Source organism: Ambystoma mexicanum, chromosome 9 (genome assembly GCF_040938575.1).
Source record: "Ambystoma mexicanum isolate Mex_15411 chromosome 9, UKY_AmexF1_1, whole genome shotgun sequence".
NCBI lineage: Eukaryota > Metazoa > Chordata > Amphibia > Caudata > Ambystomatidae > Ambystoma > Ambystoma mexicanum.
Window position 1 is genome coordinate 637123248 of NC_090931.1, and position 23064 is coordinate 637146311.

Here is a 23064-nt window from a genome sequence, read left to right on the forward strand (position 1 = left end):
TTCCACATACGTTAGAGATACCACACACCTCTTACAGCAACTACACTCTGTTATTTTTGATTGTGATCACCTGATGTTTACCATTGATGTGAAGAGTCTATACACATCTATACCTCATGACCTTGGGATAGAATCAGTTGAATGGCTGCTGTTAAAAGCACCAGAAATTCGAGCACAGAAGGAATTTATACTATCTCTACTTCACTTTATTTCAGAGAACTCATATTTTCAATTTCAAGACAAATTCTTCCTTCAAGTGTCTGGTACATCAATGGGGGCCACTATGGCACCATCCTATGCGAACTGTTTTATGCATAAGTATGAAATGGACCATATACTGAATAACCAGGAATGGAACAAAAATATACACCTCTGATTACGGTTCATCGATGATATTTTTGGAATATGGACAGGCACGGATGAGAGCTTCAGTGACTTTTTCACATATCTTAACAACATCGACCAGCGCATCCAGTTCACCAAAGAGACCTCCAGAGACAGAATCACATTCCTTGATGTTCAGATTGAGAAAAAAGACGCCAACTATTCTACTACATTATTTCGAAAAATCACAGATCGCAATAACTTACTTCACCGCCTGAGTTTCCATCAGTCCAGTTTACTCAAAAATCTTCCTTACAGTCAATTGTTGAGAGTTAAAAAGATCGTGAGCGATCCTGAAGACTACTTAGCACAGCAATTGAACATGAGAGAGAAATTTGAAGCACGTGGATACAGAAAGGATGAATTGGATTTGGCAGTCCAGAGGGTTAATTCCCTTGATCGTGACAGCCTATTGAAAAGTACTACTAAACCCAAGAAAGAACTCAAAACTCCAGTATATGTTTCTAAATTTTCCATTCAGAGTAACAAAATAAAGAATTCCATTAAGAAACATTGGAGCATTTTTAAGAATGATGTAAGGGTCCAGAATCTATTTGAACAACTTCCAGTCTTTGCTTATCAAAGGAGCAAAAACCTACGAGATAAACTGGTCCACACGAGGCCACCGATGAAAGAACCCATTACTTCACGCACAGGAACATATCCGTGCTTACATTGCATCAATTGTAATTTGGTGATCAAGGGTGACACGATATACCATCCCAGAACAGGCAACAAGATTTTCCTGAAGACATTTGGTACGTGTGATAGTGTGAACATTATATATGGTATAAAATGCCCCTGTGGTAAGTATTATGTAGGACAGTCCACGAGATCAGCAAAGGCACGTTGGAACGAGCACCGTTCGTGCATACGTACATGTAACACCAACTCGGCGGTGGCACGCCACTGGCGTGATGAGAGCCACAACCTGACTCAAATTAGATTTGTCATTCTTGAAGTGTTAAAGAAATCGAATCCCCATGAGGATTTGGGCCTGCGACTCAACCAAAGAGAAACCTTTTGGATAGACAAACTTGGGAGCCTCTACCCAAATGGCCTAAATGAAGAGATTAACTATCACTGTTACATTTGAATCATTGTTTTCCATGCTTGACTTAAGAGGATTATGTTGATACATGAGTGACTAGTACATGATTCCCTTCCTCTACCAATGTACATTTATACCGGGACACTTTGGATGACCTCTCTCTTTAAGGGGGTCATTCATGTCTTTTATTTTAGGATTCAATATGAATTGTTATCACATTAGGATCCAATCACCAACGTTTACACACCATTGTCGCCCTTCCCGAACTTAGGTTTGGGACCCAAGGTAGCGCCTTCCGGGGGCTACCGCATGCGACTGGTGTATTTATGATAAATGTACATGATATATCCACGATTACACCCATTAGTTGTTTATGTAATGGTTTAGATACACATGCTACCCTTGCATGATTTTTTCCATATATCGCAGTGTGTCTAATATGCTTATTATTATCATTATTATTATTATCACAATGTTTGTTTATTTTATCTATGAAATTTTCACTCATTTATACACAATTGTCAGTATGTTTTCTATGTCTATTAGCCTTTTTTCTCACATTCAATTTTCTGTTCTTTTCCTTCTACAATTCTACATTTATCAGTAGCTTTACTGTAAATTCTTTTTTATCTGGATTCCTGGCTTGAATTGCCTGATTGCATGGAGTGCAATCGTCAGTATGTTTTCTATGTCTATCAGCCTTTTTTCTCATATTTAATTTTTGATTTTTTTCCTTCTATAATTCCGTAATTATCATCAGCTCTACTGCAAATTCTTTTTTATTTGAATTCTTGGCTTGAATTGTCTGATTACATAGAGTGTAATCGGCAGTATGTTTTCTATGTCTATCAGCCGTTTTTCTCATATTTATTTTTCGATTTTTTTCCTTCTATAATTCCGTAATTATCATCAGCTCTACTGCAAATTCTTTATTTCTATGATTCTTAGCCTTGATTGCCTGATTGCATAGAGTGCAACTGCCTATCGGCATCGTGTCGATCAATGGACACATTTGGGTCACGTGTTTATATTAGTATGAGTAACCTTGGGAACGCTGTTCCCTGGCAATGCGGAATGGCGTCCCCTGCTTGACCGCAATCCCAGCCTCAGTACACTCGTAGCTTTACGAGTACAGGTAAGCCTGCAGACCTCTACAACTAGTGTCTATGACAAATTCTGAGACAACCCACTAAAACACATGTTGTTGCACCTACAGATTGAAGAATTGATTTGGTCTGGTTTCCAGACCTTTGATCTTGCGTGAAGTTGTTGTCAACTCCCCGCATATTTTTTCCACGGGCTACCTCGATCCCTTGAGGTAACTTTCCTTGGTTTTCTGATCATGTTCAAATTAACTGTGTTATTTCATTTACACATTATTTATTTTGGCATCTTTTCTTTTCCCTACTGTGTGGCTTAATTCACCTTTTCCATTTACCTTGCAACTCATCGAAAATTGGTATGTTATTTTTATATTGTTTTCACGCATGGTTATATTTTGTAACACAATCACGATTTTGTTTATGTTTTTCAAAACTTGATGCTTTTGGTATAAATGTTCCACAGTTTGTGTAAATTAGACCTGCCCTGATGAAGGAGCTGTATGCTCCGAAATGCATTGGCACTTTATGTCTATAACAATTATGGGATGAGTTAGCCGCGGCCTCACTAAGATTTTATTAGTGACCAACTTGGAATTTTCTTTTTGATAAACGCATATTACTTTTGGATCCGACTAAGAGATTTATTTGGATGAGTTACATTCTGTAAATACAGTGAACATTTACTAGTTGACTCTAATTTTGCAAATTGCACTGCCCTTGGTAGGGCTTATACAGAGAGCGGCTGTGTGGCCAGGTTTGTTACCTGGTCTTCTGTATATTTCTGTGCTGCTACTCTGTCAGCATAGAACAAGAATCTGCTACTTTGCACTTTCCTAAAACAGTAATACAGGATACCATGAGGCGGAAAATGACACCTCCCACAGTCACTGTACTTGGTCATTAGGAGGCCTGGGCGGTGAATCATCCTTCTCCCACCAGCCTTGTGGATACATCTATGCTGAGTGGAGCATAGTGCATTTTTTGACACATTGATTTCTGTGTGGGAGGGTGGCGGGTGTTACTGAACTGAATGAAGCACAGTGCCTCTTGTAGTATTTAGTCCTGTTGAGGTATCAGTATTGATGGAGGTCAGCAGGTTTATAGTACAAATAGACCCACATTCTCAAAAAGTAACAAAAAATCAAATGCGCAGATGATGTTCTTTTTTATTTGTGTGCAGGTCTTCGTGTTCACAACAGTGCCCTGCGCGTTTCTAAATTATGCACTGGCCAGCCCCTTTAAATACATTAATGTCAGGACCTGACTTGCGACACTGATATGACATGCTACCAACATGCACAAGGGAGAATGTTTCAGAATGACGGGCCATTCAAAGGCATGAGCACTGTAAAATGTTTTAAAAATAAAAATGCATTTCTATCCCTATCTGAGTTATAGAAATGCAAATGAGACAGCAGTGTTTCATAACGCTGATGTTGCACTTAAAAATAATTCATAGTGTGACTCTATCATGTAATGTGCCATCCACTTCACAGAAAAAAGTCGATGAAAAAGGGCATAGCTACGAACTGCTGAGTCCCTATGGCTGCCAAATCCCAGGGAGAGAAAAAGTAATACTCTCCATAGAACTACAGGTCCATGTCTCTCCGGATCTAATTGTATATTTGAACCCGAGACAGAAGAAAGGGCTGAGAATACTACCACTCTTCGCCTGTGACCAAAACATCCAAGTCATAGGGCCTCATTATTAAGTGTGCCGGTCTGGAAAAAATGCTGGTAATTCCAGCTCAGGAATTTTTTTGCCGTAGTGGCACACTTCAAGTTTGCATGTGGGGGCAACGGATCTCCCAGCAGGCCTGACGTGCCGGGAGTAAATGACTGAATCACTGGCACTGTTAGTAACTGTGCCGGTGATTCAGGTCATCCCATCCCATGCAGTACTGTGGAAATGGGAATTTACTGGCTCTCTGCCACCTGCAGTGTCCCAGTAATCCTCTTGCTCTTATAAGGGTGTGGGTCCCATACTCGCAATGTGCTGTTGCAATAGTTTGGTTTACTCCCCAGCCAACCATATGCTTCCTTCTGTACTGTCGCTGTTTCTTTCAGGGTCCCAGACCCTCTTATTCTCTTGCTCTCATGATACCAACAATGATTGCAATCCTGTACTCAAGTATCAAAAAAGACTTATTTGAATACGAGAAGCCAGAATGTTCTAGAAGAAAAGTGGCTTTAGCCAGCGGAAGAGCTTTGGGATGGGACATGCTGATGCCTAGTAAAGCCAGGACCAAGTAGTGTGCCATTCTGCTTCCTGGACTTCATGTACACATTGTGTCTGATGTGTTGCTTCACCATGCTTTTTCCTGCTGTGTCTGTATGCTGCCATCTTTGGTTCCTTTACAAGGCCGTCTTAGGTGCTTTTACTTTTTTAGTTTCACCTCTGCCACTGGCAGACTGTTCCAAGCATTCATCAGCCTTTCTTCGCTCCTCCTCCAGGCCATACATGCAACAGTTCTATGTGGTCTCTTGGACCAAGACTTTCCATTTGCTCTATGTTTATTCCTCAACTGAATCATAATGTCTCTATCATTCACTCTCCCTTTTTCCTATGAAAGTCCTTGAGCCACTCTTCATTGGACTGATTGTTTTAAAATATTAAAAAGTTGGTTGCCCACCGAAACTCAATTTCTCCTTCTGAATTTGGGCACTTGAAACCAGATACAATATAATCAATGAAATATCATCAGTGCTATGAGAAAGGGTGTTCACACATCAACCTCATATGTGAACCACAACCTCCTTCTTGATCCTCCCAAAGACTTGTCACAATAGTATAACTTACTGAGGTAAACAGACTCCGCGCCAAGCACATTTTGTTGTTTGGCAGCCATTACAGCCTCCCATTCCATTGTGTACGTCTCTTTAGGATAGCTGTGCCTTATATGCCTGCATGTGCACTTTTAATTTGACTTTTATGTTCCCCACACCTGCTTGGTATCACCTATATAGTAGACCTTTGTATTAAACGCAAAATGTACATACCTTGTTTACCGGCTACAATGGAATATCGCTTAAGAATGCACTGTGAATACCCAGAGAACTGATCGCTAAGGTAGTCAACGTGGGATCTCCTTTTTCTCCCAATCTACTCCATTTAGTACCACCTTTCACTGAGGCAGTGCTTGTCTGAACACAAGCTCAGCTGGGATAGTGCTCCCTACAAAGAAATGAAGGTGGGGTGGATGCTTTGATAACCAAAGCCTGAAATGCTTGAGAAACAACAATGAGCAAATGTGGTGGGGAAGCAATGATGATAATAATATGACATTGTTATATAGGTGTTAATATTTCCTAGTTTAATGATACTCAATTTATCAACCTTTGAAGGATGAAGGGCTCGTCAACATTGGCGCGGTCCAAACTAGCGAGACGAGGGCTGGACTTCTTCAGATGCAAGCACTTTAACTTGTGAGCTGTTCTCTCAGACAATAATACCAAGGGTTTTACTTGAAGCTACTCACTTTCATTTTGGTCCTCTGGCATCTGCAGTATTCTCTGTTGCTGCTCAATTGACTGTTTCTCACTCCCAGGACTGGGTGCTGGCTTTCTCTTGGCCTCATCAGGGCTGGCAAAGTTGGCCTGGGGAGGGCCATACTCCTCCAGTTCAAATGCTTGATTAATTTCCGCGTTTGGCTGACCACCATCCTGCTTCTCTTGTGCCTTCAGCTTCTTCTCAGAACTGTGCAGCTGATCCAGCACGGCCTGCGCTATGGGCACCATCATGGCTGTGGTGGCAGTGTTGCTAATCCACATGGATAGGAATGCCGTCACAAGCATGAAGCCGAGCAGCAGCCTGCAATCAGGATGCAAAGAAAGCAGAGAAGATTATCACCTAACCTCTATTCAGATTATGAATGAGCAGATCTCCCTTGTAAAAACTGGGAACTATGTAATATACACTGACCATTGTTAACATGGGAAAATCAAAGCAATACTATTCTACTATTTTAATGATGAAAATATCACATAATATTTACAAGAAACAGTACAGTTCCTACCAATATACTCATACAAATCTATGCACAAATACACACAACAATATTATAAAGCACAATTCATCATACAAATTACCAAAAAACGAACACAGTGAAGCCCAATTTCATTTATGTACATTCATGTGAACATTTTATCTAACTAACAGCCTTTCCTTAACATACAAATAAAATTGATCAAACAGTCCTAAATATGGTCTACGTGTTGTTTTTGTATAATAACGTTCTCTTGTTCTGTCTGTTGGTACTCATCCAACATTACATCCAGACACCAGTAATTATTATTCTCATTAAAAGATTGAATGGCTTGTGAACATTAACGTCTATCCAATGACTGACTTCAGGCCTCATCAGGAGTCTGGTGTTATCCCGGCGGTAATAGCGCCGGGATACCGCCAGTGCAAATAGCTACTCGGTCTGGCGCTATTAGTGCAGAATCATGAGTAGTGGTACAGTGGTAAGTTCCCATTCCCCATTGGGTCCAGTGGACACAATTGGGTTGGGGAGTGCTATTACCGCCTGCAGTAATTGCGCTGTCGGTAATAGGGCTGAAAATGGATGAAAACGGGCGTAAAGCAGGATTTTTACCTCCAACAAAAAGCTGGAGGTAAAACCCCAAACTTTCCACCCAACTCATAATAGAACCAGCCCTTAAATACACAGTAATAGCATTACCGCCGCATTTAAGGGCTACCACCCAACACATGGTGAGGCCCTTCCTTAATAAAAACTTTGTTCTTGTAATCACCAATCGATTTAGATGTGTACAGCAAATTAATGCCATGTCTTCACCATCGATTAACAGTTTAGATCATAATTTGAAGTTTACCTGTGAATTGATTGCAGAGAGCATTACTTTTCTTGGATATGGTTATTTCGCATAAAGAAGTATATTTCATTTGTAAACCTACCAACAGAAATACCACACTCAGATTCTCCAGCCATCATCCCAAAGGAATTGTACTTTACTCGCTGTATGGAATGTATTTTAGGATTTGCAGGAATTATATGAGAATAAAACATTAATTTTTTGTAAATCAAATTTTATTGCAGTTTTTAAAGTATAAACAGACCAATTCAAAGTATTAATTACAATTGTTTGAACAAGCTCTTCTGTTCCCCTCCTCCGTTCACTTTTCGTCACTTCCCATCTGTGTTGTCCATGGCTTGTGGGCCACCTCTCCTTCCCAAAGCCTCGCCTGCCATCTGATATTTCGTATTGAATGGCAATTATGTTTCCTTTATATTGTCCTTCACTCCTTCGGAGTAAGATCTTCATGTCACCCACTGTCAGTGTCGTCCCATCCGTCAATCGTTCTAACTCATATATCCATTTCCCCGCTCCTGCAGTCAGCGAGGGCAACTTGCACCTCATATTCTGTTTGTCCATCTATTGCCATGGTATATATTATGGTCATCCGCCACCATTTTCTAGCAACGAGAACTGTGTCAACTGTATTCCCCTGTCGTGTCTCTCTGTCTTTGGTAGCTGTGAATGCTTTCATCATCCTCACTCTTTTCTGTGCAGGGAAGGCTGTTAGCCTCTGTGCATATGTAGTAAATTTGCCTGCTCTATGTGATCTACCTTTGGGATGCTCAAGGCGCACTTTGGGTTCAAACTTACGTTTCTCAGTGTCTTCCTCTCCAGCCCGCAGTGTCTGCCTTTTGAGGCTTGCTTCTCTGAATGGGGCAGCTAGGCCTCCCCCTTCATCAACGTCACTTTCTCCTTGGTCCTCATCGGACTCTGTGGTTCGGATGCTGTCGTTGCTGTCCTCTGATCCTTCATTTTCAAAATTAAGTCTCCTTAGCATGCATTTCCCTTGTCGTTTCCCCGTTACTCTGTCTAGTGAGTTACTCTCTCCCCTCAATGGAGACCCTGCTATACTCCTGCTTGTCTTTTCGGCGCTGAAGCACTATCCTTCCTGCTCCTATACAGTATCCCTATTCTTCTTTGTATCCCCTCTTCCTCATTGCCATTTAAATGTGTTTGTCCCGTCATTGTCTGCTACCTCCCTGAGGCATCTCTCTCAAATTATGTCTCTTTTCCGTTCCTCTCTTCTCTGCGTCGATGCTCTTCAACAAGCCTTTCAATTTCCATCTTCCTCTTCTCTCTCTTCACTTACAGTTACCTCTCTTTTTCTTCCCGTGCTTTTATCATCGCTTTTTCCTCTATCTCTGTCTGTCTTTTCCTCTCTCCACCTTTTCCCTTTTGTCTGCCTTCTCTTTTCCCTTTTCAGCCACTCTTATTCCTCTTTCTCTTCCCTCTCTCTTCTCTTTACTTCCTCCATTATCTCTGCCCAATCTCTGCCCTCGTCTTCTGTCCCCTTGCACTTCTGAACTTCCTCCTCTGCACTTCTGTGTTTGGCTGCATTCCTTCCATTCAATTTGAGCAGTATCTGACCTTCTACCCACTCGTTTGGTGGGGCTGTCACTTCGTTATCCCCACTAGGTCCCGATCTCATTTTGGTATCTCCCATCAGTTTCACTGCAGGTCACTGCGCTCCTTGCGTTTGTCATTTGTAGCCTCTATCCTCTTATTTGCCTGTTTCGTGCCACTAAGCTTGTCCTTGCTGCATATACGGTATTGCTATACCCTGGCGCTGCTTTTAATTCCTTCAAGGAAGGGGAGGAGGAGCCGTGGCCGCTTCGTCCCCCACATCGCTATGGTTCAGCATCCACTCTCATTTGGGTGGCTCGGCGTCCCCACCATGGAACATTTTCCATAGCTCCAGTATTGCTGATCTGTTACTCAATTTCTTTATAGCTGGCATGTAAATACGCGGTCATGTGTTGCCGCACATATTTGGAAAGACTGCCCTCCCGGGGCCATGGCTTCACCATTTTGCCTTCTGTATCATGTTTCCATTCCGCGTTATACTTGCGTAATTTGTCTTGATACCGTAGAAGGGACTTACACAAATGTTGAAGGGGTGTATGCACCCATGGTGGCACTTCACTCACTGACTGCCGATACTTACTTGACCTCAAGTCAGGGTTTTTGACACATTTGAACACTTTGTCAAGTTGTATATTGCACAACTATCATCAATTCTCAATTAAATTCTCCAAAACCGTAACAATTCTTAACATATTCCACCAGCCTCTCTGGCTCACCACCGCCAATAAGAACATGCTCTGTGCACTACCCACACTGTATTTTATGCCCTTAAACGCCAAGCCACATTTCCTTCACATGCTCTTCGAACCCAGCCCAATCGGCATAACACTCTTTGACAATTTAAACATCACTTCATCAGGTTAAAAAACCATTGTCTTCTATTATTCAACACTTCCAGTTTGTGTCTTCTTTCCGCTTTCTCTTACCACCACATCTGTGCCCCACTACGGGCCTTCGCTCTCATATCACCGTGCCATATCCTATTCAACAACCTTATATTTGATGTCACAAGCTTAAAACAAAATCCCAGTTCTACAAGTGTGAATCCCAATACTTTGAGTGCCCTCTCAATTATTACAACATTCCAAGACACAATAACACACATGACAAAACACACGGCCGTCTTCCTGCCTCTCAAATCACAGGGAATACCAAAATCATGTGGTCCTTCTTCTATACTGCTGCACATAGGAATACATCTACATGAGATAAACTAAGAATCCACCTTCCGCGACTTCGGTGAGCTACGCTAGCGCCTAGACACAGGGGGTCCATACAAAAGTCATCCATGAACCAAGCTAACTGCCTAGAAAACAGGTATACTTTTTTTTGTCTTTTGTCTTTTCCATCCGTAAACTAAGCTAGCAGCTAGAGGACATGTATACTATTTTTTTTGTCTTTTGTCTTTTTCATCCATAAGCTAAGGTGATGCCTAGAGAACAGGTATCCGTTTTTGTCTTTTTTCTTTTTTTATCCGTAACCTAAGCTGACGCCGCGAAACACGGATGCTTCACAATGACACAAAACAAACAACGTACAACAATTTCCCCTCCCCAGTATTTGTAGTATGGCTGAGTCTATACTTGCACTCTGTGGATCATCTGAAGCCTTCAGGCACCGCCTCTCCCACAATCTGCCACTCTGCCGTGTGGTCTGCTTGGCATCCCATGGGGAGCGGGCACAAATGTCTCCAAGGTGGCTCCTGATGGCTTTGTGATTATCCACGCTTGGTTTTTTAATGCGGTCCTCGCTGGTCCTGATGCCTTCCTCGGGGCATGCAGCAGAATAAGAAGGTCTTAATTGCTGAGAGGTCTTAGCGACCGTCCTCTGCTACCACTTGTAATAGTGGCAAGGAGACTATTATCCGTCTCCCCGTTTACATGCCCCAAGAACGGAAATCCCAGCCATAGGACAAAGTTCACTGTCTTCATTAACAATTCAATAACAGGGATTGCAGCATGAGAAATGCAACTTTATTCCAGTTTTGTCAACCCACAACGTCACAAAAATGTTGTTAGATCCCCAAAACCTAACAGGGGAAGGGATTGGTTAGAGAGGTGAACTACATATACATTTTATAAGGGAATAGCACGGTCACTGGGTGAGCCATATCTGGTGGCTCCTCCTGAGGCCACCTTTATGTGTTGCGAATACAAAATTACAGGTTAGTGTAAGGTGATTGGCCGGTGCAATATAGTGTAAGCTTAGCGTGGAAGGTGATTAGGGATTGGGCAGAAAGGGTCTTCTCAGCCTTGAGAGCTTTGGACAGTCGCAAAGCCAAATGCGACTATTCAAGGTAGTGGGAACGACCCCGAAGGTACTGCATGTTCCCAATAAGTTACCATCTCCGATCTCCTACGGCCTGAGACAGAACATTTGGCTTTGAACCTGTGTTACTTTTGTATCCTCCTGTCTTTGGTTCGATGGGAACAGACACCTCAGTCTGGCTCAAATGAATAGGCTCTGTCTTGTAGGTTCAGGTCACGTGTGTAGGGACCACAAAATGTATTTCTCTTGCTTGCAATGTAAGGATTTGTGGCTTGTTTTCCCTCCAGGTGTACTATCTCTTCTGCTAACTTGAATCCTTCCTTCTCTCAGTGTCCTTCTTGAGGCTGTGCATGGTGTCTGAACTGAAAGCTTGGTCTGCATGCTTCAACAGAATCAGCCTGTCAGCCTTTCCCTGTGTTCTTGAGTTCGTCTTGCTTTTCCGATTCACTCCAATGTACCTATGGCTTAGTTGCAGTGAAGCCTCTGCAAGCAGTTCATATGTATTCTCATGCGTCTTGCCATTTTCACATAGAAAAAGGTATACGTCTATCAGTCCTCTAGCTATATGAGTCATAAGCATATCCTTTGTGTCTATCATCAGTAAAGCTAAATGTCTGTAACTTCGTTTGAGTTGGTCATTGACAATCACTGGGGTAGATCTTGGAGCAGTTTGAGAGGGCTGAACATATGGTTTCAACAGAGAAGTGTGCAAGACTGGATGGCTCCTCTTCCATGATTCTGGTAGACGGAATCGAAAGGCCACTGGATTGATGATTTATTTTATAGAAAAGGGTCCGTAAAACCTGGGAGCCAATTTATTTGGCCATAGGTGACGTGGTAGGAGTTTTGAGGATAACCAGACCTTATCGCCTATTGAATAGGAAGGTCCTGGTTTTCTTTTGGAGTCGGCATAATGTATAACGTCTCTTCAGGCCTTTTCTAGGTGTTCTTTAGCTTCCTTGTGCACATTGATTAATGTCTCAATCCAGGAATCAACTGCGGGAACTGCGGTAGGGTGAGGAAGAATGGATGGCAGTACTGAAGGATGAAATCCTTGACTACACAGCTGAATGATCCGAATTGTCGTATGCGAACTCGGCCACAGGTATTAGGATTGACCAATCATCCTGGACCTTGGTGGCGAAGCAACAAAGATATTGCTCCAGGGTTTGGTTCAGTAACTCCATTGGTCTGTGGGTGATAACCCGAAGACAAAGCACGTTGGATTCCCAGTATACAACATAACTGTTTCCAGAACTGGGATATGTACTGGGGTACTCGGTCAGAAATGATCTTGGAAGGTAGTCCATGAAGCCGGAATATGTGTTCTAGGAAAATTCCAGCAAGTTCAGATGAGGATGGTAGCTTGTTTAGAGGCGTAAAATGGGCCAAATGTGTGAACAGATCTATGGTAACCATTATGGTTGTGTAGCCTCTGGAAGACGGTAGTTCCACGATGAAATCTGTGGCGATGATTTCCCAGGGTCTTGTTGGTATTGCCAGTTGGAGCAGGAGACCTGCTGGTCTTTTATTGTCGTGTTTGTTCTGGTTACAGACGTCACAAGTCTGGACGTGGATCTTGATATCGTCCTTCATCCTTGGCCACCAAAACTGTCTTTGTATTAGATGGAGGGTGTTGGTGATACCACGGTGCCCTGAATGGAAGGTATCATGGCATAAGTTTGTGATCTTTTGTCTCAATACAGGGGTGGGGATAACCAATCGATTATCCTTGAATAGATATCTGTCTTTTGTTTTGAGTTTCCATCGGTTGTTTCTCCTAAACTCCTTCCAAGGTTCCGAGGACTGCGTTTGGATTCGGATATCCTCCAGGAGAGTAATTGTTTGAGCAACAAATATAGTGTTGGGAAACATCTTGGGAAAGGTCCGGTCTTTCATAATCAGGACGTCTGGGCAAGGCATCGGCAATAATGTTATGTGTTCCAGGGAAATGGTGGATTTGAAATTGGTATTGGGCAAAAAAGAAAGCCCAGCGCGCTTGACGACTGTTTCTGCATTCTAGGGATTGTAGGACTTGAAGGTTCTGATGTTCCGTGCAGACTTGTACTGGATGTTGGGCTCCTAGAAAGAGAGTTCGCCAATCAGTAAAGGCCTGACGGATGGCTAAAAATTCCTTCTCCAGGACGGAATAATGAGTTTCACTGGGAGTCAAGGTGCGGGAAAGATAGGCGATGGGGTGTTCTAACTTGTCAGCAAGTTCCTGTTTCAGGACTACCCCAATGGCATAGTTGGAGGCATCAGTTTCAACAATGAAGGGTCGGTCAGTGTTGGGTTGAGCAAGGATGGGAGCTTGTGTGATCTCCGACTTCAACCGTTGGAACGCCGAATCTTGGGCTGAGGTCCACTGAAAAGGAGTGTCTTTCTTTAGTAATGTAACTATAGGATGCACGATCTCAGAAAAAGTTGGAATGAATATTCTGTAGAAGTTAGCAAGTCCCAGGAAGGATTAAATTTGCTTTACAATAATGGGAACAGGCCAAGAAAGAATGGAATCAACCTTCGAGAGTCCATTCCAATCCCCTTTTGGCTAAGAACGAATCCGAGGTAGTGAACAGTAGATACATGGAAAAGGCACTTCTCGGGTTTGGCCAGGAGTTTGTGTTCACGTAGACGTTGTAAGACTGCCCTTACGTGCTTTTCATGTTTTGTATGGTCCTTGGAGTAGATTATTATGTCGTCTAGATATACGATGACGAAGAGGAACAGCATGTCAGAAAATACCCGATCCATAAAACGTTGGAAGACTGCTGGGGCATTAGCAAGTCCAAAGGGCATAACCAGGTATTCAAAATGGCCAAAGGATGCTCTAAAGGCTGTCTTCCATTCATCACCCTCCTTTATACGAATAAGATGGTAGGCGCCCCTGAGATCTAATTTTGTGAAGATGACTGCACCTCTAACCGCTTCCAGGATGTCTGAGAGGAGAGGCCATGGATAACGGTCCTTGAGAGTGCATTGGTTAAGGCCGCGGTAATCCAGGCATGGCCTAAGCTCCTTGGAATCCTTCTTGGGAACAAAAAACAGAGAAACGCCCACCGGGGATTTGGACGGGCGAATAGTTCAATTTTCCAACTTGGTATCCAGGTATTCCCGGAGGGCCCTTTTTTCAGGTTCTGACAAAATAAACATTCTTCCGAAAGGAATAACTTCCGAAGGTTCAGTATCGATGGCACAATCATCAGGTCTGTGGGGTGGTAAGGCTTGAACAATGGCTGTGGAAAACACATCTGCGTAAGCCTGGTAGGCCCTGGGAATCTGGATGACGTTAGAGACGGTGACTGGTGCTTGCTGAGTTTCTTGGAAGTCATCAGGGGGCTTTGGTAAGGTGTTTAGGGACAAACAGTGGGACATGCATTGTTCCGAACCAAGAAACAAAGAGCCTGCTGTCCAATTAATGTAGGGGTTGTGCTTCTGTAACCAGGGCATGCCTAGGACCATAGGATAGTGGGCAGATCTTATAATATCAAATTTAATCCTCTCTTGGTGGTGGTTAATGGAAAGAAGAAGCTCCTTGGTTTGAAGGGTTATGGGTCCTGAAGGCAGGGGTCTTCCATTGATAGCTTCAACAGGCTGCATAGTCTTTCGTGTTTCGTATGGAATGTGATGAGGAGTGACCCAATCAGTATCTATGAATATGTCCATGGCTCCACAATCCACTAATGCCATGATGGGGTAGGATTCTCTCTTGGAAGGCGATAGGAATGCCTGTACAATCACAAGGTTGTTTTGTCCAGGAGAGTTCAAGGAAGGAATTGATGTGGAGCAGACACCACTCTCCCGAAACTGTGTCCCATCTAGGATCGGGAGCTGGCGTTTCCCGAACGCCGTGGGGGAGCGATAGGGCACTCTCTCACAAGATGTTTATCGGAGGCGCAATACATGCAGAGACCACTGTGAATACGGCGCATCCTTTCTTGTGGGGTAATGGGTCCACAGAAGGCCCCCAGTTGAATGGGTTCTGGATCCGAGGTCGGAGAGACTGCGGGCTCTGGACTGGAAGGATGGTCTATGGCAGTTTTTTGGAATGAAGACTTAGACTTCTTTTTCTCCGCCCTTCTTTCCTGGATTCAAAAGACGATTTGCAGGGAAAGGTCCAAAAGGGCCTGGAAGGAATTTGGGCGAGCTACCCTGGCTAACACGTCCTTTATTTCTTCATTCAGGCCTCTTCGAAAGAGGGTGAAGCAGGCCTCTTGGGACCAATCAGCTTCCTTCATAAGTTGTTTGAAACGAGTCACATATGTAAGCATATCCTGGGATCCTTGGCAAAAATCAAGTAGACGTTCTTGAGCGCTGTAAACCTGTTCAGGGCGATCAAACATGGCTTTTAGGGCTTCCACGAACCCATTGTAATCATCCAGGAGGGCGTCGCCCGAATTGACTAGGGGGTTGCCCAGGTCAAGGCGTTACCAGTGAGGTGTGAAATCATAAACCCCACCTTTGCTCTCGGAGTGGAAAAGTAGTAGGGCTTGAAGGTGAAATGTACCAAACATGAATCAAGGAAGGCACGAAGGGTCTTTGGAGAACCATCATATTTGTCCACTACTCCACCCAACAAGACACTTTCCTTAGTAGCAGAATCACGAGACAGGACTAGCTGCTTTAAAGCAGCATTCTCTGACTTAAGATTTTGAACTTCTGTGGTGAGTTCCTGCATGCCTCGCATGAGATCTTGGACCGCGGCTTCCATCTATGTATCTGTATGGTTCTTTAGGCGTCTCAATCTGTCACAAGTTTCTCCCCTTCTCACCTGTTTTTCTTGTTTGCTTGTGACCTTCTTTGGTGACTTCTTTCACACGGTCCGGGATTTATATAAGCCCATGTGCTGGTCTTCGGATTCCAGCGTGAGAAAGATGTTTCAATTCTAGGATACGTTCAGAAGTCCAGGACGGAACCAGGAAGGAATAGTGTCCGGGCTTGGAGGCACGGAACGCCGTGACACGAGCGCGGGCGACAATCCATGAAGTTCGGAGGTAAGTTAGAGGGAAGGAAGGAAGGAGGGGGATTCAAGGAACTGGAAAACAGGAGTGAGGAAAAAGCCCCGAGCGAACTCAGGCAACACACGTCCAACTACAGCGAGCAGTAGCGTTGAGACATGGAGCGCCGCGGGGGCGTGTCTTTTTAGTAGTCTGCAAGGCATGGAGGGCAAAGACTGGCAGGCTGCATTCCGTATCAGGCGGCCATGTTGGGAGGATTACTGCATTCAGTGCTCTATGGGTCAGGGACCATGAAGTCCAGAATGGAAGCAGGCGACGGTTCATGATACACTGTGTGATTGCACATGCTCAACGCAGGATCTTGTGCTTCTCCACCAGCACCTGCTCGCTCCTGGCCCACTGGGCCTCTCCCCCCCCCTGTGTGCTGCCCAGTGTTCCCCCATCTACAAAGGCCACTCAGAAGCCGTGACCCTTCCCACAAGAAACCCCACACTAGTACTCACTGTTCCATTCCAGGCAGCTGTCTGTTCAACACCGGAAGAGCCACAACGAGCTCGAAAAGCTCGTCCAAGACCGAGGAGTCCACAGCTGACCACCCGAAGCTGCTCCTGCAGCGCCTGTGAGAGAGCTGTGACACTGCGGCGCTGCTCACTGTCACTCCCGCATAGCTGATCACCCGAGGCTGCTCGCCGGCGCCTCCAACGCTCTTGCAGCACCTGTGAGAGAGGCGTGACACCGCAGCATTGACCACCGTCACTCCCACACCAGCAACGACACACAGCCCCTCGCCTTGCTCAGGAGAGCACCCACCGTGAGTCGCGCAGCGCCCCGCCCCACCCTTGCGCTAATACGGAGCTCACGGACTGACGGGAACGCTGGCCGTCCAGAGGGGGAAACCAAACAGAAAACAATCAACCCTCATTATGCACACTGTGCAGCCCGCTTCCCCTCACTAAGCCTTGAACAAAACCCGAAAACGGGATCCCTCCCTCCCATACAGACTTTGTGTCCCCTGCAACAACCCATCTGATGAATCAATAGAACGAATCCTAACAACACCTGAACTGCTGGACAAGAGACCACACAGGCTCACCCGACAGATTCTATCAGAAACCTGCTGCAAATTCCTGAATCGAAAGAAGCCCAAGGAGACCGAAAGGGCCTGTCCCTTGGACCCTCACACTCCCAGCTCACCCAACTCAAACACCACATTCACGGTCATAACGACATGAGTCCTAAAGAACTGCCAGGAGACCGAAAGGGCCAGCCCCTTGGATCCTGTCGATACAAACTCAACTGCGGCAACACTGCAACTCTGCCCAGGAGACCGAAAAGGCTTGACCCTCGGATCCTATATTCTATAAGCATCTCAACGGACTCTATACTGCCAGGAGACCGAAAGGGCTTGACCCTTGGATCCTACCCACCACGCCTTGAAAGAACTGGAAGGAGACCAAAAGGGCCTGACCCTTGGATCCTGTCAATTCAAATCCAACTGCGGCAATACTGCACCTTTGGCCAGGAGACCGAAAGGGCTTGACCCTTGGATCCTGTATCATATAAGCATCTCAGTAGAATCCTTACTGTCGGTAGGAGACCGAAAGGGCTTGACCCTTGGATCCTACCCACCACGTCTTAAAAGAACCGACAGGAGATCGAAGGGGTCAGCCCCTTAGATCCAGCCGAGACGACTCCAACAGACAAACCCCTTCATTCTTTGAGAGGAAAAATAATCCAAATACACATTGAAAGGACAAGCATCAACCTGAAAGACTGTCCCCTCCAGATCACAGTGAATCTAAACATCGAACACAACTGCACTTAACGAAAAGTGACCCCAGCGGGCAATCAAGACTGAGAAGAAAAGTGTCTTGGCTCACTACACACACATCAACCTTTTGGCACCTGGCCCCCACAAAACACGAGAGGTAACCCAAATGATAGGGAAAATACCAATAATACTTGACATCATGCCGACTCAAATTAAGAACAAATCAACAAGCCTTCACAACAAATCAGGAAGAATGTCTACAAATCGTACCACCAAACAACAAATCCTTGGAGGTCCAAAAACAAGACTACGAACCAAACTCAGCATTGCTGCTAACTCTGATCTAGACTCCTCGCAACTAACTATGGAACAATCACTTCTAAGAGCATCTAACTCCAAAGGAATTGCAAAACACCTACCACAGAAGTTTGATCTGGACCACCCATTCCTCGAAGACCCCAACAACACAGTAGACACTCTCATCACCAACATCACAACCCAAGGAAACCCCCAATCAGAGCCTGAACAACTAATCACTGGTGCCACACACCACTCAAAACCTGAAGAAAGAAATCTTAATCAAATCAACATGCAAGCACAAATTCACAGCTCTAGCAATCTGAAAAACTGGTGGATTCCACCATTGAACAGGCGAGCGTTAGCATTAACCAGCCCGGTGACAATGTTCAAACCCCAAAGATAAGCCTACAAACCACTGTGTACCCAGAAAACCCACCCACAACTGCTAACCAAGACACCCCTCAGCCAAGAACTACTCCAAATTTGACAGAAAACAGAAAACTGGCAGAAACCATCAGCGACCCTCCAAGTGACATCACCAACCACCTCAGGCCCAATGTCCAGATCGCAAATACATGTACACAAACCTCTATCGAACCAGAAAACTCAGCAGCCCTTAAAACCGATGACGTGACACATGAAGGCTCTAATGCTACAGCAAAGGATCTTAACAACCATGTATAGGAAAAAGACACTCCAAGACACCAACCAAATGAATCTAGAACCCACAACAACCTCCACAAGCTATCAAGCACGGCAACCCTACAAAGAAAGAAAGAATAAGCAAGACGAGCCAAACTCTCCTGGCTACAAACACACAATTCACTTAAAATGGCACAACCACTAGAATGTGTCCCTAACAAAGAGGCAACCAAGGCCGCAAGATTATCGATGGACATCACCGAAATTGAATCGATTATGACAAGCATAGACAAACGAAAGGAAATATTTGGCACTCTGCCCGGCAACCATCACTTGCATTTAACCTCAACCCCCTGTATTATGCAAGAAAGGCACCAGCTGCCTGGTAAAACAGAAACCAAAACTATTGCTGCTGACAAACAACATCCACCAAACCGTTTTAACTATGAATCAGATGACTCCTACTACACACCGGATCCAACAACTAAGAACCAACAACCTACTCCCCAGTGTAAAGTTCAACAGGATAAAAACACCAACACAACACCGAAAGACCCTGACCTTGATGAACACAACCACCCCAGGATTCCCACTACCATGCTGGCTCTACAAAACATGCTCATCACAGTCTATCCCAATCAATGATCCCTTATCTCAAACTACACAAAACCATGAAAGACAGTATCAGAGACCAAGCAACTCTCTTAGCCATGATACATTCTAAACAAACCTATATGGAGAACTTTATCTCCACCATTGAAACCCGTCTCAACATAGAAGCAGAACAATCAAATCGCTGGCAACAAAGATTATCCGAAATAGCAAGAAGTGACCGCCAAGAAAAAGCAAAGCTAACATCTGAAGTACTATCCTTGCTGAAAGCACACCACCAACAAAAAACAGTCCCTCAACTGAACCAACTGACTGACCAATTTACACCCGCCCCCCTCCTTCCGAATTTACTGTAACAAACGAACCCTGCAGCTTTGACCACTGATCAATGCCTCCCAAAAGAAACAACTGGAAACATCCTCACCCCACAACCGACTACTCAGGAACCTATCATGTTAAACAAGAACCCCACAGATCCATATCAGATCTTCTCAAATGGGAAGAAAATACCAGATCACAAACCAATACAAACCAAAAATAACAAAAAAAGACAAACAGGATCAAGAGCGTTCCTGAGAACAGTGAAAGCAACCGACCTGCCTCACACACCGCCGAAATGCAAGACTCAAACTCTCTCTGCACCACACATCATGCTAACTCAAGAAACACAAAGAACCACTACTCAGCCACAGTCTCTGGTACCACGAGCAACACCCGATAAAACACAGATTGATGAAGAGTTACTCAACTTAACCACCCATGGTGACCAAACACCAGACGATACACCACCATCCGTACAACCCATAGCTCCCTCGAGCTTCATAATAATAGATGAATACGCTTCTGAATCTGAATCAGCAATAACAGACAAGTATGAAGAAATCTCAGACGCGTCTTTGGAAAATGACACAATGGAAGCAACAATGGAGACAACATATGATCAAATCTCATCCGACTCATTTAGATCACGATCGCAAGACCGCACCAAGGATAGTTTCACACTCCTATCATTTGTAAATCTGTTACAGCAAAAAGAAATGTATGCAATTTGCATTGAAAATGAAATCATCAGACCTGAACCACTAATACTCAATAGAACAAACGTTCTACGCCTTTTTGGAGCAATACCGCAGCTAGACAAAATAGCAACAAGAGACATCGATCTGATAACATTTGAGGATGACCTGCACCTAGACAAAATCATCATCGAACTATGCGATCCTACTGATCAAGAGCTGATTCTATCAAGACGCTCCCAACTCAAAAAGCTCGGTTTCACATGCTGGGCCACCACCATAACAAGATCAACCAATATACAAAAACACAGACCAAAGAACGACAGAGACGCTTACTGGCAACATCAATCCAGGACAAAAACGAACAACGACAACAGCCATCATTCGAGAGCAGCCAGGAACCAGAGCCGATCACCACAACTAGAATAATCCAGCAGATCCGAACGACCATTCAAAAGAAACTACGACTTGGAAAACCCGTAAACAGAAACCGTATCCCCACAAAACTCAACGACCTCTAGATTATAACAATTAACAAATCTGGAAAACACGTGGTCACTCTGTTCGTGGAATATCAGAGTAAACTTGCATCTCTTCAACAATACCTCACAGGACCTAGAAAATTACCAAATCATATGCCTGCAAGAATTCTAGCTCAGCGAAACACCAGCCTGCGATGGCTTCCTGACTTTTCTCAATCCTGCAATAGTCAAAAAACAAGGCAGACCGGCATCAGGCCTCCTCACCCTAGTCAAGATAAATCCTCAATGGACTGTATTGAGCACCGAAAAAATCAACTCTTGGATCCAAATTACAACAATAACGACCACACAGCAACATCCAAGAAAAAAAAAAATCATGAACTAACGATTGCAATATTAAACCTATATTCGAACCCCGCAGCAATAAGAACTGAATCCTTTATCGATGGAGTATTCATACCAATCGACAGAATTGTCGCAAACCAACAATCTGTAGAAATAATAATATGTGGAGACCTGAACATCAACCTATTCACGCAGAGCGGCATTCTTCGATCGCAAACACAACTCTTACCAAAAGCGAGCAGATGGATGAACGAAATCACCACCTGCAACTTCATCCTCTTCAACCATGCAATGAACAACTCTGCATCTTACATGCCAACTTGGTCCAGAGGATCTTCAACTGCAATCATTGATTAAATATTCTGATCACACAACTTGCATGCATCTGTGATGACAGCTCACATGATAAAATCAAACAAAAGTGACCACAATCAATTAACTGTACATTCCCACGCGCAAAATGAACAGATAAAAACCATACCATCATGTCCATTAGAACTTGATGGAACATCAACCAGACTACGCATCCCACAACCAGCGATGGCATATCTACCAGAGAGGCTCCACGCTTCCACCCTGAGAGATGCCGACAAATTGAACTATGAATGGATCCTAATACCCTTCCAACAAACAGTCAAAAACCGACCACAGAAAAACCACCACCATACATACAACCAGGAAATAGTTGGCAATAAAAAATGTCTGATAAAATCGATACGCCATCTGAAGAAAACAAAATCTTCTGAAAATACAACACGGATAAAAAAGCTGAAACAATCATACTCCAACTGGAGAAAATCTCAACAAAAAATCCTCCAACAAGCTGACGCAGAGAACATAATGAAAACATACAAGTCACACAACACGAGAGACCTTTGGAATCTTCTCAACGATAACTCACAAAAACAACATAAATTGACGGCTAACATCTCACAAGAAAAATGGATCACACACTTTTACAACATCTATGGGGCCCGACCAACGAAGCATCAAGACGAAGCGGCCCGGAACAAACCAAAATGGCAAGTAAACGTCGAATATGACAAATTCATACGAATGATCAAAAACCTAAACACCTCAAGAGCACCTGGTCCCGACGGCATATCCAACGCTGTCATCAAACAGGACCCGCCGGCCTGGGCGAATTTCATGTGTCAGATCATAGCTCTGATAAACATACTCAACCAAATTCCAAAATGTTGAAGGTCTGCTATAATCGTCCCCATCTACAAGCAAGGCCCTCGAGTTGAACCACAGAACTTTCGCCCAATCGCCCTACTGGACCCGCTTGGAAAACTTTTTGCATCAACACTACAAAAGCAACTAACTGCTTGGGCAACTGACAATGGCAGGTTCTCGGCTAGGCAAACAGGCTTCACCGACAACGTGGAAACCAATATCAACTTGATGTTACTCCACCTAATAAAGCATGAAGCCATCAATAACCACACCACTGTACACGCCGCCTTCACAGATCTTAAGATGGCCTTTGACGCCATATCACGAGACAAACTCAAAGCATGGAAGTGCCCATCGAACATCCTGGAGCCAATCATTGTATTATACTCAGAAACTTCTATAAAAGTGAGACTATCAAAACAAGGTTCTACCACCAACGCAATCACTACGGTAATTGGACTAAAGCAAGGGTGCCCTTTGGCGGCAACCCTGTACAACTTGTTTACAGCAGACATTGAGGAACACCTGATTAACAACCAAACCAACCC

The 23064-nt window shown here is 44.1% G+C and overlaps 1 protein-coding gene across 1 annotated transcript in view; it reads right to left on the reverse strand.

The window, feature by feature from the left end:
- SLC13A2 (solute carrier family 13 member 2) overlaps window positions 1–23064 on the reverse strand; it is a 739631-nt gene that overhangs the window by 277976 nt on the left and 438591 nt on the right. Inside the window, exon 4 of the mRNA XM_069615341.1 lies at window positions 6018–6349. Within this exon, the coding sequence (XP_069471442.1) occupies window positions 6018–6349 (332 nt within the window). The remainder of the gene's footprint in view (window positions 1–6017; window positions 6350–23064) is intronic.